The sequence below is a fragment of the Girardinichthys multiradiatus genome, chromosome 19, assembly GCF_021462225.1.
Source record: "Girardinichthys multiradiatus isolate DD_20200921_A chromosome 19, DD_fGirMul_XY1, whole genome shotgun sequence".
NCBI lineage: Eukaryota > Metazoa > Chordata > Actinopteri > Cyprinodontiformes > Goodeidae > Girardinichthys > Girardinichthys multiradiatus.
The window spans coordinates 9,234,236-9,261,284 of record NC_061811.1 but is presented as its reverse complement, the minus strand read 5'-3'; the positions used below and the strand labels follow the sequence as shown (position 1 = coordinate 9,261,284).

General features: G+C 38.5%; 1 protein-coding gene across 1 annotated transcript; it reads right to left on the bottom strand.

Moving 5' to 3' along the window:
- Positions 1 to 1,597: 1,597 nt before the first annotated feature.
- On the bottom strand, positions 1,598 to 25,647 carry LOC124884906 (glutamyl aminopeptidase). Its single transcript, XM_047392951.1, has 20 exons — positions 24,863 to 25,647; positions 24,249 to 24,390; positions 22,878 to 23,012; positions 22,617 to 22,737; positions 20,983 to 21,137; positions 18,718 to 18,831; positions 18,512 to 18,646; positions 17,768 to 17,833; positions 17,613 to 17,678; positions 17,014 to 17,174; positions 16,841 to 16,923; positions 13,834 to 13,970; positions 13,694 to 13,749; positions 13,460 to 13,610; positions 7,210 to 7,283; positions 7,012 to 7,116; positions 6,740 to 6,913; positions 5,369 to 5,509; positions 3,746 to 3,827; positions 1,598 to 2,013 (listed from the first exon to the last, which is right to left on the bottom strand). The coding sequence occupies exons 1-20, from the start codon at positions 25,498 to 25,500 to the stop codon at positions 1,867 to 1,869; spliced, it is 2,883 nt and encodes a 960-aa protein (XP_047248907.1). The 5' UTR covers positions 25,501 to 25,647; the 3' UTR covers positions 1,598 to 1,866.
- Between the last annotated feature and the right edge of the window lie 1,402 nt (positions 25,648 to 27,049).

Genomic DNA, 27,049 nt, shown 5'->3' with positions numbered 1-27,049 from the left:
TTCCATAAAAATACTGATAAATTGCTAAAAACCTGCATTTGTTATTATATTTTTTGGCTCTTTTAAATTTTTAGCCAAAGTTATTAGGGGCCACTGTAGAAGGTCCAAAGAACCACTTGTGGTTCTGGAGCTGCAGGTTGCAGACCTCTAATCCCAAGTTTAAAACCATATATCCTGATGCTTATCCTGATCTAAGCATTTGTTCAGGATCAGTATCAGAGTGTCTAATGAAAGCAACTCTTAAACTGTACCTGTTGTTGGTGCAATTTTACATCAGATGCATCAACATCAAGCCTTGCGACCGTGTTTTGCGCTGCCTTTCTTTAAAATATCCTTTATTTTCATGTCTATGGCTTGCTCTAATTAAAGCTGTGCTCCGCATGTTGCTGATCTAATGAATCTAAGTATTTTTCACCTTATACAATGAGTCACAGTGAAAGAGAGACTATAATTGCTGCAGCTTCCAGTCTGTCTGCATCATGTGACTTGGTCGGTGCACTGTGCTCAAACAGTTGAGTATGAATGGAAACTAGAACATACATTTTACAAGTCTAAGCACTGAGTTCATGAAAAAGGCAACAACTTTTACAGAACTGCACTGATATCTGTTATGAGCTTAATTATCCACAGTCATATCAAAATAGAGAGTAACCATGAGGGTGTCAACCAGAGAAAGACTTTAGTTTATCAAAGACTGTAGCTGGTCACTTCAAGCCACATTGTTAGGTACACCTTGCTGATACCAGGTTGGTGCACCTTTTGCCTTCACAATTGCCTTAACTGCCTCTTTGTGGGATTAATTCAGCAAGGTGTCAAAAATATTTCTCAGAGATTTTAGCCCATATTGACATGGTGGTGCTGATGAATCTCCCGTTTCATCCTGCAAGGTGCTTTATTGGACTGAGATCTGGAGACAGAGGAGGCCTTGGACTACAGTGAATTCATAGTCAAGCTTAAGTAACCAGTTTGAGATGATTTGACCTTTGATACATGGTTGGCTACCTGTTAGAAGTAGCCATCAGCAGATAGGTACGCTGTACAGTTGTTATTAATTTAGACTAACGAGAAGGAGCAAAAGCGGCACCCCATAAGCCTAATGTTTACAGCACATCAGCAACGTTTCCAGTCCCAAATCAAAGGAAAGCAGCTGTAAATGCTGCCAAAAAGACCAAATGCTGACAGTACAGATGTTGACCAATGTTTCCATGTTCAACCTACCATAAGTAGCTCAACCCTTATCTCAAATGTTTTTGTAAATATAGGAAATTGTTCATCCAAAAGCTACGATTTAAACAATGATGCGTCAGTTTTAGGTCCTCACTTTTCAAACTGCCGTTGGGTGATTACCATAAGGAGAAATGCAAGTCATTTTCATAACCACGGCTCTGTATTGCTTCATCTCCTGATGACCCAAAAGCCTTTGATGCATTTTTATCTGTTTTAAATATTAAGTCAAGGATGGGTTACAACGTCCTTTAGCTTAATCAGGAGAAAACTGAAGCTTTAGTTATGAGCACAGACAGAGAGAAACTCACACTGGAAATGAACCTTACCTTACACCCCTGCTCAGGATCACAATAAATTATAGGACACAAAATGATTATAAAAAAAACAGTTTAATTAAGCTCCATGTTTTTGACGTGACTCTGATTGCAAATACACATTTTAACAGTTTTTATGTTATTCTAATGATAAATAAGTAGATGTTTTGAATATTATAACAATATAGAAAAGGCTGGGTTAATTTCCCAGTAATGAGCACAGAATCAGGAATCATTTTCATCACAGACTGAAAGACTAAACTCAGCATATTGTTTTACAGAACACAAACTACACACCTGAACAGACTGGGTTCAGGTTCTATGTCTAGGCAACGTTGCTCTTCAGCCACACACTGATCTCATCCTTGTTCCTCCGGACCCATTCGATGTTGTTCCTCACCGTCTCCAGTGCCTGCTGCCTGGGCATCTCTCCGGCTCCGGCATCTGGAGTCAGTTTGAAGAAATGCTCCATCTGAATAGCCAGAGAGAGGATTACAGCAGGAAAAGGGGAGCCAGTTTAGGCTTACAGTGTTTTACACCTAAATGTACAGGTCCTTCTCAAAATATTAGCATATTGTGATAAAGTTCATTATTTTCCATAATGTCATGATGAAAATTTAACATTCATATATTTTAGATTCATTGCACACTAACTGAAATATTTCAGGTCTTTTATTGTCTTAATACGGATGATTTTGGCATACAACTCATGAAAACCCAAAATTCCTATCTCACAAAATTAGCATATTTCATCCGACCAATAAAAGAAAAGTGTTTTTAATACAAAAAACGTCAACCTTCAAATAATCATGTACAGTTATGCACTCAATACTTGGTCGGGAATCCTTTGGCAGAAATTACTGCTTCAATGCGGCGTGGCATGGAGGCAATCAGCTTGTGGCACTGCTGAGGTCTTATGGAGGCCCAGGATGCTTCGATAGCGGCCTTTAGCTCATCCAGAGTGTTGGGTCTTGAGTCTCTCAACGTTCTCTTCACAATATCCCACAGATTCTCTATGGGGTTCAGGTCAGGAGAGTTGGCAGGCCAATTGAGCACAGTGATACCATGGTCAGTAAACCAGTTACCAGTGGTTTTGGCACTGTGAGCAGGTGCCAGGTCGTGCTGAAAAATGACATCTTCATCTCCATAAAGCTTTTCAGCAGATGGAAGCATGAAGTGCTCCAAAATCTCCTGATAGCTAGCTGCATTGACCCTGCCCTTGATAAAACACAGTGGACCAACACCAGCAGCTGACACGGCACCCCAGACCATCACTGACTGTGGGTACTTGACACTGGACTTCTGGCATTTTGGCATTTCCTTCTCCCCAGTCTTCCTCCAGACTCTGGCACCTTGATTTCCGAATGACATGCAGAATTTGCTTTCATCCGAAAAAAGTACTTTGGACCACTGAGCAACAGTCCAGTGCTGCTTCTCTGTATCCCAGGTCAGGCGCTTCTGCCGCTGTTTCTGGTTCAAAAGTGGCTTGACCTGGGGAATGCGGCACCTGTAGCCCATTTCCTGCACACGCCTGTGCACGGTGGCTCTGGATGTTTCTACTCCAGACTCAGTCCACTGCTTCTGCAGGTCCCCCAAGGTCTGGAATTGGCCCTTCTCCACAATCTTCCTCAGGGTCCGGTCACCTCTTCTCGTTGTGCAGCGTTTTCTGCCACACTTTTTCCTTCCCACAGACTTCCCACTGAGGTGCCTTGATACAGCACTCTGGGAACAGCCTATTCGTTCAGAAATTTCTTTCTGTGTCTTACCCTCTTGCTTGAGGGTGTCAATAGTGGCCTTCTGGACAGCAGTCAGGTCGGCAGTCTTACCCATGATTGGGGTTTTGAGTGATGAACCAGGCTGGGAGTTTTAAAGGCCTCAGGAATCTTTTGCAGGTGTTTAGAGTTAACTCGTTGATTCAGATGATTAGGTTCATAGCTCGTTTAGAGACCCTTTTAATGATATGCTAATTTTGTGAGATAGGAATTTTGGGTTTTCATGAGCTGTATGCCAAAATCATCCGTATTAAGACAATAAAAGACCTGAAATATTTCAGTTAGTGTGCAATGAATCTAAAATATATTAATGTTAAATTTTCATCATGACATTATGGAAAATAATGAACTTTATCACAATATGCTAATATTTTGAGAAGGACCTGTATAAAAATTGTTTAGGATCAGAAAAACACGAAGATCGGCTTTTACCTGCCACAGCTGCAGCTCGGTGTTGTAGATGGTTGTGATCCGACCGGGCAGCCGGCCGAGGTTCCTGTCATTGATGGTGTACCTGTTGAGACGAGTAAATCATCAGCATCGCAATCAGAAGATTGTTTTTGATTTTTATGAAAAGATGATTTTCCAATACAGTATTAATTCAATTCTATTTAAAATATAGTCGGACCCTCTTAAAATTTAATCCTGTGGGTTTAAAGTGTCGGGAGAAAAAAATGAAAACACAAGATAAGCAAATAAAATTTCAAGTATATAAAACAAATTGAAAAGAAAACAATGAGCAGAAGACAAAATACTAAGATGAATAAATAAAATAAAACTAAAATAAAAAATAAACTTTTAAAATAGGTTTCTGATGGACTTTTAATAAAATGTGTATAAAAGAAAAATCATTAAGGTAAAAAGAGACAATAAACAGTGTTTTTGTGCTAAAATATAATCTCTAAAGCTCTCCTTTAAATTACTGTACTTTAGCGTAATTCTACTTAATTCTATAAAAACAAAAACCTTCAGTAAAACTTATTGAAAAATACATTTACTTTTTACCTTGCAAAAACCTTTAATGTAATAAAGATCATCTGTTCCTATTTGCACATAAACAAAAGGAGGCGAGAGTTAAAACATAATTCATCTAAACATGCTTCAAGCTTGCTCTGGACTCTGGACTCAGATTGTCATGATTTAAAGGTGTTTGTTTTGTTTTGGCTTTTTCCTCTGATGATGATTGTTTTGCTGCTTTAGTTCATTCTTTAGATTGTGTTTTTTATTATTCATGTGTTCTGTTCATGGTGCATTTTAGTTTATGTTTGGTTATATCTGTGAAACATTTCTTTAAGTTGGGTTGTGTCTTTTGTATTTCAGTTTAGTTCCAGACAAGTTTTTATTTCACTCTCTGCACAGTAATCAGCTTGTAATCAGTTTCATTCGGTCCGCCCGCACCATGCCAATCAGTCTTCTCTTGTTTATATACTCCTGTTCTGTTGGGTCCTCGCTGAATCTTGTTTATCCAGTTTGTCATGCCAAGTCAAGTCTGTTCATATCCTAAACTGTTGCAACATCTAACCTACCCATGCTCATGCCTACATCTGCTACCTCCAACCTGCTGTGAGGCTTCTTTTTGTTTTTTAATAAAACCTTTTTGTTCATCGATCTGCTCCTGCCTGTGTGCATTCGGGTCCAGCTCAAAGACACGGATCACCTTTGAATAAACTAACAGCTGTACTTTTTTTTTTGACATCTCTGGTTGTTCCCAGAAGAAAATGTTTGACAGTTTACAGGAAGCTCTGCACCTTATTTGTCATCAGCTGTAACTTTATATGAGACATGCAACAGTCTTTAGAGGCTGATATGTTATCTCAGTTTATTGCGGTATAAAAGGACCTGGATATCTCACTCGTGTACGTCAGGTGACTGTGTAATTTATTTATCTGGATAGCTTCACCGAACTCCCTCAAAATAACACATTAGTCTAAGCCAAGACACTTTGCTGTTTTGGAGGCAGAAACATGATTTTTTTGTTTTGTTTTAAAGATGCCTAAAAGTCTGTTTAAATTATTTTTCATTTATTTGAGCTTGTTGTTACCCAGTCCCACTGACCTGCTGACCAAGTAGTCCCAGTTCAACGTGGTCCAGTCCCAGGCCATTTTCTGACCCAGTGGGTTGTACGCCACGTACCGCACCACGGTGAACAGATCCTGACTCCTCACCACGTTCTCATCTTTGGTGGCCTCCAGCAGACTGTGGAAAAGAGAAAACTTTATTATTCTTTACAAGGATTTTTCTTTTATTTCAGTGTGAACCGGGTTAGATTTGAAGGCAACATCCCAATATGAAGGTTTGATCTGCTTACACATCAAATCTTTATTTATGTCTAAGACCACAGTTTCATTTATCCATCTGCATCTTAAGAAATAAACATTGCAGTAAATGTATTTCAAACATCAATCCAAAAGAAACCCTGATAGGAATCAGACATCAAGAGCAAAGTCTGAGAATTCAGTTTAAAGGTTAACTTTGTCAGATTAGGTGACATCTAGTGGTACTGATGGCAAACTGCAACCATCTTCTGACTAGAAATTAGTCTGAGGGCCTCAACAGTGGATGGACAGAAAATAATTAAGGTCAATGACTATTATAGCTGAACTCTGAAACGAGGAAGAGGAGGATAAATTAAAGGAGATCAGTAATGGGTGGGTAAAACAGGACACACCAGAAGTCTGGCACATTGTGATTTTCCTACAAAATTTCAGACACTGCTTGGTATTTGGTGTGAGTCGTCTCTAGTCCTGAGAGCTTAATCAGTGGCCCATGGGTCTGTTGCCCTGTATGACCACAGAACTCCAATTCAGGTCAAAACCACAGATCCAAAGATTTAAATCAGATTTTGTTTCAGACAGACGCTATATGTACTGTATAAACCCGGCTTTGATATCAGCAAACGACTAGCTTATAGTTTTTAACGAGGTTAATAAACACCATAACAACACTTCACTCTAAACCAGAGCTATAACAAGCGCCATCTAATGTTCAAACATTGTCATAACAGGAGAGTAATTCACCTTTTTTTTTAGCCTTTTTCTTTGATATTTTCCAGTTGGGAGAAGGTTTTTTTGTATTACCTTTTATTTCGCTCAAACGTTTTTCTGTGTTCATAGCAAGACAGAAAACAGGTAGTAAAGCTGATCAGGCGCAGCTTGGTTCAAACTGGATGAAAGTTTTCCAGATGTTTTAAGTTTTAACAGGATGTTACATGAACACAGACCCTGCCTTGCAGCACATATTCTGCAACCTTTGAGCCTCCTTGGCAGTCAGGCTGATTTGTTGCAAGTCAGCGTGTTTTTTAAAGAAAAAAATTAAGACGAAAAGCTCTCATTTAAAGACTTCAGTACTAAATTGAGATGTAATTATGCTTTTTCAGTGGATCAAACCATCACACCATCTTGAAAATGAAGGAAATCACTTATTTACTTGTTCAGAAGCTCCACGTTATCCACCGATGCCAGTCCGTACAGAAGTTTGTCCTTCTCCTGAGCCAGTGTCGAGGTTTTGTACCTTTGGAACATCTCGTTCCACTTCTCTGGAGACCCCGAGGCCTTCATGCCGTAGCGGTACACCAGCAGCCTCAGGTTCACAGGGACGCTGCTGCAGGTTAGCAGGAGAAAAAATGTCACTTTTAAACAATAGATTTTGATTAAAGATCCTGTGTTTCTGCAGGTTAGACTGGATTAAATAAAACCAACCTGATGGCGTTGTTGATCCACTGGTCAAAAATACGGTATGATTCATTCAGAGCGTGCTCATCTCCCATCTGACATGCAATGCCGAGGACAGCTTCCCTCAGCAACCTGCATCAATAAGTAGCCAGTAGCATTAATACTATTTAGGTAAAAATAAAAATAAAAGCCACTTTGTGTGAGTATGCAGTGTTGCTGTTGTACCTTTCTGTTTGTGTGCCCTCATCTGTCCACCCGAGCTGTGTCGCCATTGGTTTAACCAGATCACTAAACAGTTTCTAGAAAAAGGAATCTTGTAAATTTACCTTAAATAAAACAAAGAAACAATAAAAAACAAGAAGCAGAAAATCGATGAATGTTTGCTGCAACAGTTACCTAAAGTTAGCACTCATGTTTGTCAGGAAGTTGCAAAATACACATTTACAAAAATGTTGACTCAAAAACATATTGCACATATTTTGTTTGTAAGTAAAATATTTTTGTTTTTAATTGGAAAAGATTTGGACATAATTAACTAAAAAAGCAAATAAAGCAACATAAAATTCGGAGTCAGAATGTTTTCAGTTCTTATTTTGCCTTTTACACTTTTAAATATGTAAATGATTTTGCATGTGTATGTATTATGTAATATTTTGTCTTTAGTTGGTTTATTCTTCGCTGTTTTTGTTTGGATTTCCAACTTTCTCTTCATATACTGCTCTTTCTAGTTTTTAAAAACAATCATTACAGTATAATAGCTCTTATTATGCTATTAAAATAATATTTGTAATTCACCTTTTTTTTCTTTTTTTTATGTATTTCTGTATTTTCAGATTCATTTGCAGAGGCAATAACTATTTAATTAGCATTTTTATTTCCGAACTAGTTAAGTGAAAGCTAGGTTGACCTGGAATGGGTCTGAAATGGACTAAATACAAGATTTATGATTTAAATTTTTTTTTTATTACATATATAACAAGCAAGGGAAGCTCTCGATTTACCGGTCGGTCAACGTTCCTACCCTCACCTATGGGCATGAACTTTGGGTCATGAGATCCCGGATACAAGCAGCTGAAATGAGCTTCCTCCGTAGGGTGGCTGGGCACTCCCTTAAAGATGGGGTGAGGAGCTCGGAGTAGAGCCGCTGCTCCTCCACATTGAGAGGGGCCAGTTGAGGTGGCTCGGGCATCTATACCAGATGCCTCCTGGACGCTTTTCTCTGGAGGTGTTTCAGGCACATCCCACCGGGAGGAGGCCCAGGAGACGGCCCAGGACACGCTGGAGGGACTATGTCTCTCGGCTGGCCTGGGAACGCCATGGGCTCCCCCAGAAGAGCTGGAGGAGGTGTCTGGGGAGAGGGACGTCTGGATGTCTCTACTGAGTCTGCTGCCCGGTCCCAGATAAAGCGGAAGCCGACGGTTACATGTACGAGGCGAGTACATATTGTTGGGCCCCACAGCCATGGATTGCAATATCAAAATCCATTACAAACTTTTCATTCAAACTTTCAAAATAAATTGCATTTAACCGACTTCCAGCAACTGGGGGGGTAACAGCGGACTTCCCATGATCCATGATGCCACTGCCCGTATAAAACCCCCCACTTCTCCCACAAGGCTTTCTTTCCCACACAGCCTCCAGAGGGACCGGACAGGGGCGACACAGCGCGCTAATGTCTCTTTGCTGGCAAAGACATAACTCTCCAATTGGATCCGAGAGTGTCATACGATCATTGATCATATGCACTAAGATAAGTACAAATGAATCACTGTCTGTGTATCCAGTAGATTCATTAAGGTACAAGCCTGGCTTGACTTTCTCTCTGAGGTCTACAGAAGCAAATTGTGTTCTAGAGAATTCCCCTGCAGAGACGCGGTCTCTACGAAGCCGAGTGGAGCAGTTTCCTGGTCTGAAAGGAGGACAGCCGCCGCATCACCGTGGTAACGTACAGCTTGGTCGGCCGACAGTTAGCTGAAGCTAACCTTCGTTCAAAGTGGATGTTTCTTCAAACTTCGTTGTTGTCCGGACAACTCCTCAGCATGGTTCATATGAGGTTAGGGTTTGGGCAGAGTAATAGAAAAAGATTTATGATCTGAACGTTTTCATTTTATGAAGTTTAGTTTTGTTTGTGTGAAACTCAACTATCTTAGTGCTAGCAGGCTATCTGCAGCACACATGCTCAGGTTGTGTTCTGTGTTTGTGTTTTTAAAGTTAAGACAAACGTTATTTAAAGGGTGATTTTAAACACAGAAGATTGATCATAACCCGCCGTCCACGCTTATGCATTTTAACCCTTTTATTAGCGGTATTTTAAAGGTGTGTGTTTGATTCTGGTGCTAAGCTATCAGCTTCTTTTGTTAGCTTTCACTGCTAACAGCTAAGTAAACACCATTAAGCCCCATTTCTCCAGAAAGATTTGGCTGTTTTCCAAAATATTCCCTTAATAATATTTCTTTAAATATTATTTTAATAAATAAAGGCAGCTATTTAGACACCGTTGAGAAATAGTCATCCAGAAGGTTGGTTTTATTCAGCAGATCATTATTTCAAACAATATTTTATTAAAATTATATTTTATCTGATCTTGCATTGTGAATGGTTGTCTGAACGTTTGCTGATTATTGCATAAGTTAGTTCCAAGACTAACTAAACTTCATTTCCAGATTCTTCAAGATAATCCTTGGTTCTCAAACATAAACATTGTATGGTAATGTTGCATCACTCTTTTGGTCATGGTTTTCAACCATCTTTGATCAACTTGTTTATATTGTACATAGCCCATTAGTCTTCATTATTCTTTAATTCTGCTTGGTAGTTTAGTTGGATTGTTTTAGCATAGTAAAGAGTTTGTTGATTGAAATATGTTTGACTTTGAGTTGACTTATTTTTGTTAATAAATTCTTATATTTTAAGAAATTGTGTGAATTAATTCTGTGTGTGCAGAGTTTTTGCTGTTCAATAATGTCAGAGCTTGGCTCGTCCTTTTGATTTTGTCCTAATACCATCGCCTTACTGGGCTGGTATTCACAGGACAACCCTTAACAGACCGAAATATTATTTGATAAAATATTAAATTATTAATATTAAATAATATTTTCAGATTCATTAGTATTGATTAATCAATACTTATTGATCAGATCAGACACTCCAAGATTTAATATGAAATGTAATATGCAGGAATCTCTCCCTAAGCATTCACAGATTCATCTCCTCTCCTTCAGTGGGCCTGTAGGGATATTCATATTATTAAGTAGAGTTCAGCTGAAGAGTCATCTCCATACCGTTGCTCCATCAGACAGCTCCTACCACCCTTCTGTAGGATAAATTAATCTATGGACCTTCTCACTGTGTTTCAATCATTCCCTCGAGACCTGAGTACATCCAGTGTATAATAACAGACACATAATGGTAAGGTATAAGTTAAAAGCGGTACAACAAATACAGTAAGACATAGTATTATCAGCAAAATTGAACAAGTTTATGTAACTAGACAAATTTGGTACATTTAGATTTATGATATTATGCAACATTTTTAAATCTTTCTATATTTTATAGGACAATTCAATCCATGTTTGCTTTTTCTTTAAATAAAACCCTTCTATGTTTCGGATCTACAGTGACTGACGGATCCATTCTCAACAAAAATATGAATACTTTGTGCACTTCATTAAAATATTGCCTGTTAAGTTTATTGTGGATCTGGTAAAAAGATATGACAGCAAAATATGTTTTGTGTTAATAAAGAGAAAAATGTTTGTGCGGCACATGACCTCTTTCAACTCGACATTTCTGGCCTGCGTGACAAAGTTTTCTACACCACTGCTCCACACTATTAAGACAGACTGGATGCAAAAATTAAAGGTTAGAATTGTTAGAATTGTAAAGGACATATTAAAAAGGTGAACTAAGTTTAAAATACATATATTTTAAAGTTAAAAAAGTATTTGTGGCCTTTTTACACAATAGGAAAAAAATAATCAAGAGGAGTACAATCAAATGGTTCACTTGTTGTTCAAACGACTTTACGAAAGAATCAGAGCATCTAAATTTCAAACCTTTATAAACACTCAAACATTTATCCAATACTGAACAGCAATTTGGGTCCTTTAATTAACCCCATTAACAATGTATGACAACCCCCTACGTTCTTCCAGACCTACACAAGACATCAGGACATGGATGGATTTCAGCAAATTCGAAAAGCCTCCTTTAGTTTGAAGATAATTGTTACGCTGCTACACTCCGAACCTACACTCAGTTTTTCTTAACATTTTGTGCAACTGAAATGTTTTTTTTAACTGGTCCAAATGAGAGGAAATGACTGTGATGGAAATTCTTGCAGTAAGCATTCCACAGTGTATGACCTTTTTTATCTTACTCCTCTGAACATCTGTGTTAGTGGAGGAAGCTGTAAAAGCCATTATCAGAGTTTAATGGTTAAGGCCCATTTGTTAGGGTGATGCCTCGGGAAGAGCAGATGGTTGTTCCTAGGTAACTTTGTCACCTCTGAACCCGAGAAGGGTTGGGGTCATAAAACAGACTCTTTGAAGTTGAGATAACACTGTCATGTTCTGGTATAAATACTGTGTGTAAATGTTGTTCGGGGCTCTGCTTAACTGACTAACCTCAGTGACAGAGTCATTCAATCGCTGAATGCCTTTGAATAAAACTTATAAAGACAAAGTTTTCTCTTGTTATGAGTCAACTTCTACCCACTTTGATAAGAAAATTCCACAACAATTTTGGCGTCACGAACAGGATCTAACGTGCCAGAGGAGACCGCAGGATGGGACACGGACGCCTGGCCAGCCTGAGAGTTGTTCTCAGTCCACTTCCATATTACGGAGGGGAGTCCGGGTGCCCCCCTGCGGCTTCTGGCCGATTGGATCCGAACTATTTGTCTTCAAATATATCTGGGTGAGAAGTTGCTCTGTATGATATAATGTATATTATTATTTTTATTACACATTAACCATCATCTCCTAACTAATTAATTAGGTTCCAGAGTTGCGAGAGGGAGGACATCAGCTGAGGGCCCGGTCACCCTGTTGAGGAATGACAGGGAGGTTTTCATTGGTAACAATGGGATAAAGCAGAACACAGGGTTTTGCGGGTGGTTTTTAGCAATTTTCTACACCTCATAAAGGAGAAAAGCCAGACGGGTAAAAAAAATGGTTCCGGAACCTTGAGGCATCAGGGGTGTCTCCTTCTTCAGACTCTGATTTATAAAATAATAAAAGGAAAAAGTGGGGATGATTGTGTTAAATGTGCTTTAATTTGGAAGATAACCTTGGTTTTTCACAGTGTGGAAGTTTAAGTGTAAATAAGTAAAAACAAAAAAGAAGTTAAAACTTTCCTGAAGGAAGTTTCGTTTGTCTTAAATATTGCGATCAGTCGGAAAGAGCCCCGAACAACATTTACACACAGAATTTATACCAGAACATGACAGTGTTATCTCAACTTCAAAGAGTCTGTGTTTTATGATTCCAACCCTTCTCGGGTTCAGAGGTGACAAAGTTACCTAGGAACAACCATCTGCTCTTCCCGAGGCATCACCCTAACAAATGGGCCTTAACCATTAAACTTCTGATAATGGTTTTTACAGCTTCCTCCACTAACACAGATGTTCAGAGTAAGATAAAAAAAAAAGTCATACACTGTGGAATGCTTACTGCAAGAATTTCCATCACACTCCTTTCTTCTGATTACAAGATAATCACAACTAAAGGAAAATTCTTCAAAACCATCACCCCTCTCAGCTAACAGATAATCCAAAGCCATTCTACTTTGCAAACTCATCGTTCTAATAGCCTAGGCTGATTGAAGTATAAGTTGTAACTTTAGGTAGTAAGTGAGCTAGATAAAACACTCCAGACCAAGTAGCGGGCAGATACAGAAAATTCCACAACATGACGCAGGTTTAGTGACACATCAAGTCCTGTCACCTATATGAAGAACGTGTGTCGTTTAGCATGTTCTCCTATTAGGTATTTTGCATTTGTATTGGAGTCAAGGGTGCACAATTCCAGTGTGCTAATTGTATATGGACTAAGTTACATTTTGCCTTGGCGCCACCATCTCGTTTTAGTCTTTCTTTATACTGGCCAGGCCAGCTGAGTTAAAGTTCAATGCTCTGCTCACAGTGTATGAGATCCCCCAAGTGTTCAGATATTTACTAGCTCAATTAATGAGAAAATAATGTCAGGCCCACACCCATCTCCATGCATTTGACATGCTGGGGTGAGAGAATCTTCATTGGAGCAGACAGAACGTCTACATAGTACAACCTGATATTTAGTTAAATAAATCTAACTTCATTGCTGTAACATTTGTATTTATCGCTATGTGTAGAACATATAGCGTCACAGAGTTGCAATCCTCAAGGCACAGACTTTATTGATGAAGTATTTCTCTGTCTATTTTTTTAGATATTTAGTTTGATTCCTGATAAATATCTAGATGTTTTCAAGCTCACCTGAAACCTTCGGTACAGTTCGTCGTCGCTGGACAACATGCCCCGAACATAGGCAATCGATGAGGCCACACGATTCCACACGATATACTCCGACTCTTTTTCCAGGTACTTTGTGAGGTTGAAGGCATTGCCGTAATCTACAATATCAGCCCTTAAAAAGAAGCCAAACTTGCAGCATTTATCTTTGTTTGGCTCAAAAATTTTGACAGGGTTCTTTTGGGGTTTTTTTTCTACCTTGCCAGAGCAAAAATGTCATCGACGAAGCTCGCTCGATCAGCTGCATCGAAGGCCTGGAGAAGAAATCAGAACGTTTGAGCTCTGTAAATAAATAAAACTGTGAATTTAAAAGCATAAAGATGTAAGGACAGAAATACCGTGTGGTTAGTCTGAAGCTGCTGACTGATAACAGTCCACATGTGGTCTTCATGGTTGACTCTGTAGAATCCGATGTGGTCATTATTTATCTTCAGCAGTCCATCTTCTGAGGCTGAATAATCACTGATGACATGCTCTAAAAAATGGAATATTCAATGTGAAAAGCTGCTTAAAACAAATAATTATACTGTTTACAAAGTTTTCTATTTTGTAGGTCGTGCGATCTTTAATATTGGTGGGCTTTGGATTCTCTTTTGTAATTTATTTACTAAAAAACAAATAAAACCACAAACCAAGGACTTAAAGTGCTCAAGTCTATTTAATCCAATAAGCTTAATTGGTGGCAAAGTTCTGCTGTTAAACTGCACATTCCACTTTTACAACTAAACATAATTTCACCTTTTTCCCATAGAGGAGATCTGTGAGGGTTCTACTTTTTATTTATTTTATTTTTATTTAGTTTAACTGGGACATACCATGCAAAATCCACTTTTTTCTCTTATCTGTTACGTTTTTTCAACTGTTAAGTCACAGTATTTGCTGCAGAACAGCTAAATACAGGTCCTTCTCAAAATATTAGCATATTGTGATAAAGTTCATTATTTTCCATAATGTCATGATGAAAATTTAACATTAATATATTTTAGATTCATTGCACACTAACTGAAATATTTCAGGTCTTTTATTGTCTTAATACGGATGATTTTGGCATACAGCTCATGAAAACCCAAAATTCCTATCTCACAAAATTAGCATATTTCATCCGACCAATAAAAGAAAAGTGTTTTTAATACAAAAAACGTCAACCTTCAAATAATCATGTACAGTTATGCACTCAATACTTGGTCGGGAATCCTTTTGCAGAAATGACTGCTTCAATGCGGCGTGGCATGGAGGCAATCAGCCTGTGGCACTGCTGAGGTCTTATGGAGGCCCAGGATGCTTCGATAGCGGCCTTTAGCTCATCCAGAGTGTTGGGTCTTGAGTCTCTCAACGTTCTCTTCACAATATCCCACAGATTCTCTATGGGGTTCAGGTCAGGAGAGTTGGCAGGCCAATTGAGCACAGTGATACCATGGTCAGTAAACCATTTACCAGTGGTTTTGGCACTGTGAGCAGGTGCCAGGTCGTGCTGAAAAATGAAATCTTCATCTCCATAAAGCTTTTCAGCAGATGGAAGCATGAAGTGCTCCAAAATCTCCTGATAGCTAGCTGCATTGACCCTGCCCTTGATAAAACACAGTGGACCAACACCAGCAGCTGACACGGCACCCCAGACCATCACTGACTGTGGGTACTTGACACTGGACTTCTGGCATTTTGGCATTTCCTTCTCCCCAGTCTTCGTCCAGACTCTGGCACCTTAATTTCCGAATGACATGCAGAATTTGCTTTCATCTGAAAATAGTACTTAGGACCACTGAGCAACAGTCCAGTGCTGCTTCTCTGTAGCCCAGGTCAGGCGCTTCTGCCGCTGTTTCTGGTTCAAAAGTGGCTTGACCTGGGGAATGCGGCACCTGTAGCCCATTTCCTGCACACACCTGTGCACGGTGGCTCTGGATGTTTCTACTCCAGACTCAGTCCACTGCTTCCGCAGGTCCCCCAAGGTCTGGAATCGGCCCTTCTCCACAATCTTCCTCAGGGTCCGGTCACCTCTTCTCGTTGTGCAGCGTTTTCTGCCACACTTTTTCCTTCCCACAGACTTCCCACTGAGGTGCCTTGATACAGCACTCTGGGAACAGCCTATTCGTTCAGAAATTTCTTTCTGTGTCTTACCCTCTTGCTTGAGGGTGTCAATAGTGGCCTTCTGGACAGCAGTCAGGTCGGCAGCCTTACCCATGATTGGGGTTTTGAGTGATGAACCAGGCTGGGAGTTTTAAAGGCCTCAGGAATCTTTTGCAGGTGTTTAGAGTTAACTCGTTGATTCAGATGATTAGGTTCATAGCTCGTTTAGAGACCATTTTAAAGATATGCTAATTTTGTGAGATAGGAATTTTGGGTTTTCATGAGCTGTATGCCAAAATCATCCATATTAAGACAATAAAAGACCTGAAATATTTCAGTTATTGTGCAATGAATCTAAAATATATGAATGTTAAATTTTCATCATGACATTATGGAAAATAATGAACTTCATCACAATATGCTAATGTTTTGAGAAGGACCTGTATGGTGATGGACTTCCAGCTGATCAATTTCTTGTATCCGCCATATTTATGCTGTAATTTTGTAGTCCAAGCTCAAGTATGCCTACGCTGAAAGAGGATTGGTTCGGTTGTTGGTGTATTATATCCACACAATTTATTACATCGCCCCCCAGCATCAGAACTTCTTCGAAATGCCTCATTACATTTTAATTTTCATAGAAATCTACCCACATTAGTTCCCCATCCCCATTGTACTCATTCCCCACTTCAAGGATGAGTTCTTCAGCAACCTCCTCCAGTATCAAGAAGGATTTGCTGAAAGACTTCATCTGATTAAGGGCTCAGTTCCTTCTGTTTATGGAAACGACAGACACAGCAACGCTGTAAGCTGCAAATAACGCGAACAAAAACAAACTTTATTTTAGACATTAATTTATTGTGTGTTGATACAACGTCCTGGCCATTGCAGCAGCATCATGCCTTCTGCTTATTGTAGAGCTTTTTGCTGCTTTTGGCTCCTTGAGGACAGAACCGTACTGCTTGTTTTGAATATTATTATTACATAAGCAGTTTTGCATTGTTTTTCCTGTTTCTGTGCAAGATAATTGTTGTCAAATTACAAAAATTTGGCCGTGAAGTGCCTCAGTAGCATTTAAAGAGACAGCACCAAAACTAGTTGCTCTTAGAAGCACCTGTAAGACAGGTAAAAGAGGAGCCTGTGGAGCTACAATAACAAGGAGTTCAGACCAAAGCATTGCAGTTCCACTTTATACAGACCACAAGTGAATGAGGTAAGTGTAAAAGGAAGGATTTAAAAGCATGATAGGTCCCCTTAAAGCTGAACTTTACAAATAATTACCTGCATCATTCATGCTAAACATCGTCTCCACTATCTTGCCACTTTTCACAGAGTACCATTTGACTGGAATTGTCCAATTGTATCTGAAATCCAAACACATTCATGGTAAATAATATGGATAATTAGGAAATCAGTTGATTATTCCACACCAAGGATCCCACTGGGACACCCACTGAAAAGGTGAGGCGGGCTGGCTGAGGTCAGCTAAGGGGTCCAGAAGGAAACGCTTCTGGGTCAGTTTGGCATCTGTCTCTGAGACGGTGAGATCTACAACAGGATAACCCATCTGTTTGGTCCATGTGTCCATAACCTCTGCAACAGGTAACTTGCTCACCTAAACACGGAGAGCAGCTTCTGGTTAGACAATTCAAAGATATCAACCATTTTGTTATTATTTTGGGGGCGGGAATCCTTTCAATGCGAGGCATTCAGATAGTTTTAACTTCACACTTCACACATAACCTTATATTGCATGAAGACAAAACTCAGAAAGTCCTTCTGCAGGCCTGAAGAAGTGTTGATTAAGACAAAGGCAATCTGTAGGTAACTCTGTGACTATTGCACTCCACAGAAAGCGATCATTTCCCTTTCTTTTCTATTTTGTTTCTATTCTCTGCATGATTACATACAGCGTAAAAGTATTTGGCACCAGATGAGACAAAAGTAAAAACGTTCTTAAATTTAAATGTTAAATTGTATCAAGTGATATAATATGTCATAAATGCATATAAATATGCTTTCATTCTGTCCATGGAACAAATTTCAGACATACTTCAGCCAGAGAAGCCCAGAAGTTGGAAGTCTTGGCGTTGTTGAAATAGAAGTCCTTTAAATATTTCTGTGGACAGATGAAAGGAGGAAAAGACACCACTGTGAGGTGATTTTTATAAATGTTTACTGAGAGGTATTTCCTGATGGTCCACTCACCCTGCAGCCATCTCTGAACATGTCCCTTCCCATCCAGTCCTCCAGCATACGGAGAATAGACGCTCCCTGGAAAAAAGGTGCAACGTCTGATCGACAGACAATTCTTAATAATCAGAAAGAGAGCTAAACATTTGATCAGGTCTGTGAGAGAGCAACATAACGAAGGAAAATAATACACGTTTTTACAGCCAAAAATCTAAAAAGTGGGGTGTGCATTTGTATTCAGCAACCGACTGCCTTTTAGAAGTCACCTAGTAAATCGAGTCCACCTGTGTGATTTAATCTCAGAATAAATCCAGCTGTTCAACGAAGCCTCAGAGGTTCCTTCGAGAACATTAGCGAACAAACAACAACACAAAGACCAAGACCAAGCAGACAGGCCAGGAAAGTTGAGTTTAAATCAAGGTTAGCAGATATTTTTCTGCATTTGGTTGGCTTTAATACACTATAGCTGGTACACTACTCCTTATTTTAGGAAGACCCTTACTTACATATTCTAAAGACATCCGCATTGTCGCTGACATGTACGATAGACAGAAAAATGCTAAATTAGAGGCAACACTGTGTTTAAAAATTCCTTTCCTCTGATCGTCTCTGCAGTCTGCAAGCAAAGATCTGAACAAACACTAAATAAAACACGGGGTGCAAGCAGAACCAGGCGGGCAAACACAACTTCACATGGTCAAAGCATGGAGCTTCTTTCTTCATAGTTTAGCCTAAAGCATTTTTAATTAATTTACTCACCTTGCTGTAGGAGATGGCATCAAACACAGAGGTGATTTCCGCCGGGCTCGACACATCCACGATGATCGGATGAGAGGAAAGGAGGGCGTCGTCCACCATGACAGGAAGCACATCATCGATGATCATGATGTCTCTCTGTGAAGGAAGACTCATCAGTCTGAAAGCCTGAGAGGATCAACAGTTCTGTGGAAAACTGGAGAACTCACCATGCCCCAGGATGGCTCAGCCTCCTCCACGCCGATGTACTCGAAGAAACTGGCAAAGCCCTCGTTGAGCCAGAGGTCGTCCCACCAATCCATGGTGACGATGTTTCCGAACCACTGAGAGAGAAATCGGCATGAGGATCCAATCAAGGTGAAAAGGCAAAAACGGAGAACTGAGCCAAAACTGACACACGGTTGTTCATGCTTCATCATTAACCAATGGGACCTTCAGTGGGATTACATGTCATTTAAAACTGAAACTTAGACTCTTTAACTCTGTTTATCACATTTTATAAAGTCCACAAGCAACTGGGGAAAAATAGCGTAGGAAACTGAGATCATTTCATTTTAAACCTTTAGAGCTCTGTGTCGCCAGGCCCACCTTCTAGAACCAAACACCTCTTCCGGCAGTCTGAGATCTTCCAGTCGAGGCTGTTAAAGGTTAACCAACACTTTTAAAGACCAGAAGGGATACATCCTTCAGAGCTGTGGCCCGCAGATTGTGCATCGTCTTGATTCTGTTGATTCTTACCAGAATCAGCTGAAGGCTCATTTATTCAGACCCGGCTTTTAACTAGTTCTTTACTCTTATGCTGTTGCATGTTTGCTGCTTTATGTTTTCTTTTGTGTTTATCTCCTGCGTTTTTAATGCTTCTTTTTATTGTAAAGCACTCTGTGATTTTTGACCTTTGAATGGTGCTCTATAAATATAGTTAAATACTACAAACCAAGAAATATAGAAATATTTTTTAATCTATGGAAAGAAAAAGCTGAATTTGTTTTTTATTTAAATAACTGAACATTTTGCCTGTACTTTAGAACTTTATTCATTGTAAATGTATTTTCACCAATGTTTTTGATTTATTTTTGTACCTCTTAATTATTATTTATTTAAATGTTTAGTTGTTTAGTAATTATTCAGTTATTATTCTATTTTTTTATTTGCATTTGTTTCAAATTGTCAGTCTCCCCATCAATTTATTTCATAAACCTATTTTATTTTATTTGTATTTATATTTTATTTCTTTGAAATGTTTAATTTTTGTATCTGTAGCTTTCATTTGTTTTTTTTATTGTTTTAGTTATCAACTTTTTAAAGTTTATTCCTATTTTTGTTCAAATTATTATTTATTTCACATTGTTTATTAATAATTATTATTATTTTCTTTAACCCTGTTTTATCTGTTTAGTTCATTTAATTTAAATATTTTTATTTATTTGCACTTTTATTTATTTATTGTTTATCTGTTTATGATGGTTTCCCTAGTTAGGTAATTTAATAAATGTATTTAATTTTGTATTTATATTTTACGCATATTCTATTTTTATCATTTATGTTACTTATTTTTCTATTTAAATTCATATTTTTTCTTATTTATTTCACAATTGTATTCTTGTAATAGATCATAGACAAATAAAAAGTATAATAAATGATATTATTACTAGTTTTATAAAAAGCATCAGTTCACAACAAATGTCCTTTGCAAGACCAACAGATCCATTTTCTATACAGAAAGATATTATTCATTAAATCCAATCATATGAACATATGAAAGTCCATTTCATACATTCCAGTTAATCCCAGTTATAAAACACTGAAATTAAGTTGAATTTACTGTCCCAGAATTATCCCTCTTTTTATTGTTCCATTTGAATAACTTTCTTTTTCCGTGTGAGACATTTATGTTGTGCTGACGTTAGGAATCTGCTTTGCTGTGTGCTTGTTGATCTTCACCTGTTTTTACACTCTGAAAGTTTAAAGTTCACTGCACAGTTCATGCGAATCAGCTTTACTACGACAACCAGGAACAGTCTGGTTCAGTTCATAAAAATTTAAAGATGGTCATCGGATCTCTTATCTTTGTGTGTAAAAGAAATTATCACGCTTTGTGCACTGTAATAAAAAAATTTAATAAAACTAGTTTTAATGATTAACAGGACTGCAACAGGATTGCAGTAGAAGATTTTCATCTTAGAGATGAAAGGAAAGAGTATTGGTGAAGTACTGTTCATCATCTGAGGCTTGAAAGCAACACAAAGCTTTTATAAAACTTAAATTACCCACCAGAAGCAAAAGATAATAACAATAGATGATTAAAGTGTTATATTTGCTCTTTTTTTGCTTTAGAAGTCAAATTAATTTAAAACTCTTGACCCAAATCATTTTTTATTTTTTTTTGTTGCATCTGGATTCCAGTTTTTCGACCACCAAAATGCTCTCTGCTGTAAGTCTCACCCCAGAAAGTGATAAATGATGTATTTTCATACCTGGTGAACCAGTTCGTGAGCAATAACGCTCGCCACCCGCTGCTTGTTGATGGAGGACGACTCTTTGTCGTCATACAGCAGGTTGGTCTCCCTGTAGGTGATGAGCCCCCAGTTCTCCATGGCACCGGTACCGAAGTCAGGGATGGCAATCTTATCTGGATCAGAACAATACAGAGAAGCCGCTGAAGTGACCACAAATATGGTATGTTTTATTGCTTTGCTTCATCATAGTTTTGCTCAGTTGATGTATCGACAAGTTCTACCTCTTCTACTCTTTATTTATTATTATAGATGGAAAGGAAGTGAAATAATATTACATGATCTAACAGACTGTCCTCTGTTACCAGCAGAAGTAAATGATTTGCATACAAAAAGGACTGTTTTGAGATTAATTATAATTGGACACGAATTTTGCTGGTTTAAATTGTAAGGAACGGTTGCATATGAAATGGGTACCTTTATAATCTGTTTTTTATTGATTTTGATTTTAATTCGAGGGAATTAGACTGAAGTGAATCAGATTGACATAAGATGCATAGAAAAGAAATAAAGTAGAATAAACTGTTCTGAATGTTTATAATGTAATTAACAGAACTCTGTTGAGTTTTATGAAATTGGACAGAACAGAACTGAAACCACTGGACTGAACTGAACACTTTGTGGTTGGAACTGAACAGGAATCAGACTGTTAAACTGAATCTGGAATTGAATTGGTGTTGACTGTTTATAATTGGAAACTTGTAGTATTTGACTGAACTGCTCCATACTAAATTTAACTGAATGAAGTGTATACCTTTGCAATGAATTGGGGTAAATTAGATTATATTCATTTTGGATTAAATTGAACTGTTTGTTAACTGATGGGAATTAGATTTTTACTTCTCTCAACTCAACTGGATCATTATTGGATACTGAATGGGTTCAATTGGAGTTTGACGCAAACGACTGCATTGAACTGAAATCAAATGGATTTAAATTGTACTTGTATTCCAATCTATTCGACTATTGAATTAGAATATAAATGGATTAAATAGGATTGTAATCAATAACATTGAATGGGATTGTACAGATTAGAATTAGAATAACATTGATCATATTGGGTTCTGTTTAACTAGCCTGGGTGAATCTGTCAATTAAATTAATCTGGGAAATAAATGTGATTATTTTAGATATGATTGAATGGAGCTGGAAAGAATTACAGGAACCAGGTCTGCCAGTTAATCTGGCTCTATTGGGTTTTAGGTCGGGTGAACTACACTGTATTTATTTTGGATTTAATTTGCTTTTGTAGAAGTGGAATGAGCTGAGATTTTATAAAAATGGTGTATATTGAATTAAACTGGATTGTATATGATGTGGATTTAACTGATTTAGAGAAGAGTTATTGAATTATATTGAATTAAATTCATCTGGACCACATAGAGTTGGATTAAATCGGATTGAATATAATTGTAGTAATCAATAGAATTGAATGAGTTAATGTTAAATTTCAGTACAATTATAACTTGAATGAGGTTTATGTAACTGCATTTCAATTTTAGTCTAGTAGTATTAATCAGTTTGTACTCTGGTTACAGAGGCTTACATTAATAGTTGGTTGAAATTAACGGTTTTCAGGTGGTTTTGAAACATACCCAGTTTGGAGATGGAGTACGACATGTTGAAATATTCCTCAAAGTAGTCAAAGATGATCTTTGTTGTGTCTGCTGCGTATTTTGCAGTCGCTAACTGGCTGGGTTGGGCGTAGATCCTCAGCTGCAACAGAAAACACCAGAACAATGACTGAAAACACATCAAAAAAGCCCAATTTGTCTTAAATGTATCAATCTACAAGTAATTTACAACATTTGTTTGAATATTTATTTTAACTGAGTGACAGATTTCAGTAAACTTACAGGAATATTACTGGCAGAGGTTCTTTCCACATACCCAAACTGGTGGACAGCAAAACAAACCAAGTAGGTACTCATTGGAATGGATTTCTGGAAGGTTGTTTTTAGTTTATTGCCAGGCTGTTCTTCAGGGGGACCCTGGAAGATTAAAGCAAATTGCTGATTGGTACATTTATCACTTGGCTTGTATTGATGGGAAGATCCTAAGCTAATAAAATAAACAAACAAGATTTATTCCCCGGTCTTCAGCATTGAACACCCCAAACCTGGCTTGCTGTGACTTTACAATAGAAACATATACATTAATTCTCTGTGTGGTAATTTTTGAAACCGAAGCAAACCATAAACTCTTAGTAGCTGGGATTTTTATGCAAAAAGAAAATAACTGGTCATTTGGAAAGCTAGAAAATAAGTTCCTATTGGAATAGTCTAGAAATTCGATCTTTTCCCAACGCTTAGAGGATCTGATTGAGGGTTAATTGAGGTATAAATGTGCTTTGCTTTCCAAAATTCCTATACTCCAAATACTCTATTGCCTATCTATCAACTATTACCAACTACCTACCCAAACAGGTTATGCTTAAAATAAAGACATGACAATTTAGCATGGTGCTCAAAAAGAGCAAACAGCATTAACTTTAAGATAAATAAAATAGCACTAAGCACAATAAAGCTGCTAAAATATTATTCTAATCCTTAAAATGTGTCACTGTCACTGCGAGTTTTGCAGTCTTACTGCCTGTGAATCAATGAAGCAACATCTATTATATAGGTGGGGATTGTGGTTGAGGAGTGTCCCATAATGCATTAACTGGAAAACTCAAATGGACCTTTCTCCTGGTTTCCTGTTTTGAGTCCATGCACTAGTTTTCCATAGAAATAGCTATGACCCGCATAAATGTAACAAAGTGGTTAATAGTAATGCATTTGTTGGGAAGATGTTGCACTTATATTGATGCAGTAGGGCAACATATTCCACCACACAGTTGTTTTGAGTAATTGCACAAATCTTTGGAGATCTAGCATGGACCCACATAAAGGTTACAGGAAGTTTAGGCGTCTTGTAGCCATTAAGAGGTCAGTTTTGGGCCCTCTTTACCCTGTACTCCATCTTATCCCAAAGTGGTTGACTTTTATGTCATAAGTGAGTGGAAACTGACTAAAAGTAGATTAGAAAGGTTTAAAACACTTAAAGGACCAGCCTCCCAGCACTGCGGTTGTTGACAATGCTAATGTTGCTGATGAAGACAAGAAAAATCCTGGTATTTCTCAAGCAATTCCTGCAAACAATCCTGTATCTTTGGTTTTCAGAGTTTTCCCCACCTGTGACCTAATAGTTTCATTCATGCTGAACATTTCTGATTCCAGTCCTACCTCTGGTGGCATGTTGGACAGAGCACCATAGATCTTGTCATGAGTGATGGAGATTTTATAGGTGGCCTTCTTGTTTGGTTCATCGAAGCAGGGGAATGACTTCCTTGCATCTGTTGGCTCATGATCAGTTGCAGCAATCTTTCTGGTGAAAAAATAAAAGAGATTTATACATTCTCCATTGGCCGTCTACTGTAAGGTTTCAACTAAAAGATCACTAGGAATCACTTTGTAGTTGATAAAGTCCTTTTTCTCCTCCTTTTAAACCATCTTATCATTGATATTTTTTGTATTTTGTATTTCAAGACACAGCACTGGTTTTGGAGTTTAAAAGATAAAAAGCCTAACAAATAAATATTTTTGGACTGGACTGACGCTGAATAAAAAAGCAGCAAAAGAAAGTTTAAAAAACCTTCAGAAAGCGAAAAAAACATCTGATGAAGGCCTCTATAATAGATTTCAGGAAAGAATGGCTCATCATCACGCTGATATTGTTCAGTCCTACAACAGTCTGTCTAAAATGCTGTAAACGTTATTTACAGAAGTGATTTAATGAGTCTTTTATTAAGACAGAATAAGTGTCTGATGTTCCTGGCAGCAGAAATGTTGTATCTTACCTGGTGACTCCCTCCTCTGTGTAGATGACTCTGTAAAATCCCACCACTGATCCATTGAGCCAGCCCTGGAAGTCCAGACCGAGCACATACACCTCTCCTTGGCCAGTGATGGGCAGCTCCTCTGTGGCCTCCACCACCACATACTGCTCAGGTTTGTATTCAAAGCAGCGTTTGACCTCCACCTCCCTCTGGCCCCCCTGGCTGTCCTGCACCTTCAGCTTGGGCATGGTGCTGATGAACGTCTCCCTGATGTGCAGCCACAGGTGACGAGTGGGTTTACTGACCTCCACCTGGATGTCCACTGTGCCTGTGTAGGTGTCATCGACCAGGTTTGGCTCCAGGTGCAGGTCATAGTGGATCGGCTTCACATAGTCAGGCAGACGGAAATTAGTCCAGTCCCCGCTGGAGTCCGACGAAGGCTGACAGGGCCCTCTGTCAGATGAAGGGGGCTGTGTAGGGGCTGCTGTGGGGGCTGCTGTGGAGTCTGGTGTAGAGGAGGTAGATCTAGTGAGGCCTACCCCTAAACCCACAGCCAAGGAGCAAACCACCACAGCTGCACAGATGATGGCTGCATGTTTTCCTCGAATGCAGTAACGCTTCTCCTTATTCTCCATGTCCATGTGCAAGTTGTCAGGCATGCTGACTCTCAAACTGAAAACCTCTGAAGGTATAACGGGCTGTGAATTTGACCTGGAATCAGAGCTCCTGCAGTGTTTGGATCAGTTGTGTAGAAGCTGAACTACAGCTTGTCCCTGTGGTGCTGAGGGGAGGAGAGAGGAAAAAGGAGGAGAAGTAAGAGGAGAATCTCCCACATTCAGAGAGAGACTTACTTAGCCCAGTATGATGTTAGCACGCCTCTTTTTGTGAAACATCTACAGTCTGCCTGTAAATCAGCAGCTAAGGTCTAACGTCCTCTGTTGTTGGGTTACAGAAAGACATAAAAAAGTAAAACCTGATGTGTAAACCTGCATCACTGGAGGGGATGAAATTTCAATCTGTCCAGCTGACAGAGGACGCACCCTGTTGTTTGGACTCGACTGTGCATGCTGGTGCACGTGCTTTGTGGTCAACATAGAAGTGACTGCTGCAGAAAAGTATAAACTACAGACCAAAACAGTGACCAGATTGTGCTGATTGGAATGAACTCTTTATAATAATCAGCTTTTCCTGTTTTTTGTGGCTGAAGGACTTGCTCTAGAAGTCCCCCCCATTTCATAAAGACCATGAGATCTAACTTAAAGCAGGATATATTTCACCTCATTGTATTCCTTCAGTACGGTTCCTCCTATCACATGCTCTTCATGTCGGTTGGTTTTGCCTTAGTTGGTTGCCTGGTCTATGATTCTTTGCTGGCCTCATTTAAATTACTCCATTGTTTCCTTTTTAGCTAACTTTTAGCTCTTTCTTTAACTTAGTATAAACATTATTTTATCTGAATGCCTTTATGCATTTGGCTCTTCCAACAACGCTGAATTATGGTACTTTTGTAAATGTTTCATGTTTTTTGTTTTTACCCAAGCACAGTTGTTAGGTTTTTGTTTTAATCTGTTTAATAGTAAAGCTGTCTTGTTAAATAGACACTACACAATAAAAACCTTTTGTGTCCTACCAAGGCATTGACCTCTTCAACTGAGGACAATGGGGTGAGAAAAGAAAATCAGTGGAATCTCTCCTGGTAAGATAAAAAATGTGTTGCAGAAGACAAACTCTCCTTTCTAAACAGCTACTAACAACAATCCTGGTGAAATATGTTATGAACTCTGGAGGCAAGGGGCATTACCTGTTAAACATACCTAATATTTTGCTGTTTGTCCAAATCTTCTCATATTGTGAGTCTCATAGCATAATTGCCTAAGTGATATTCTGGCAAATATAGCTTAGACTAACGATATCTGAGTTTATTAACTCTTAGATACTCTTCTTTCGTGGAAAGTTTTCTTTATATGTGTACTCTCATTGATTATCTGTCATCTCCCCATTATTACTCCTTTTCTTATGGTTTGGCTTCTCCTTAAAGATCGGAGCAGTTTTACACACTCATATCTGACCCTGAGTGTCATAAATCTTTCTTGTTTTTGCAGTTTCATGGTGATAAGACAAGTGAGATAGGACGGATCCTTGACCTGAAGTGTGCACAATGTGGTCCAATCATTCGTCATGACTGTTCATTCATATGTTAAAGTGGTG

Bases quoted from the DNA above. Each gene is read 5' to 3' on its own strand.
- LOC124884906 (XM_047392951.1), bottom strand. From the start codon at position 25,500: ATGCCTGACAACTTGCACATGGACATGGAGAATAAGGAGAAGCGTTAC. The intron at 13,611-13,693 runs GTAGAAAAAAAA...CTTCTTTTTAAG, and splicing joins GACATTTTTGCTCTGGCAAG to GGCTGATATTGTAGATTACG. The intron at 7,117-7,209 runs GTACAACAGCAA...TTATTGATGCAG, and splicing joins GAGGGCACACAAACAGAAAG to GTTGCTGAGGGAAGCTGTCC.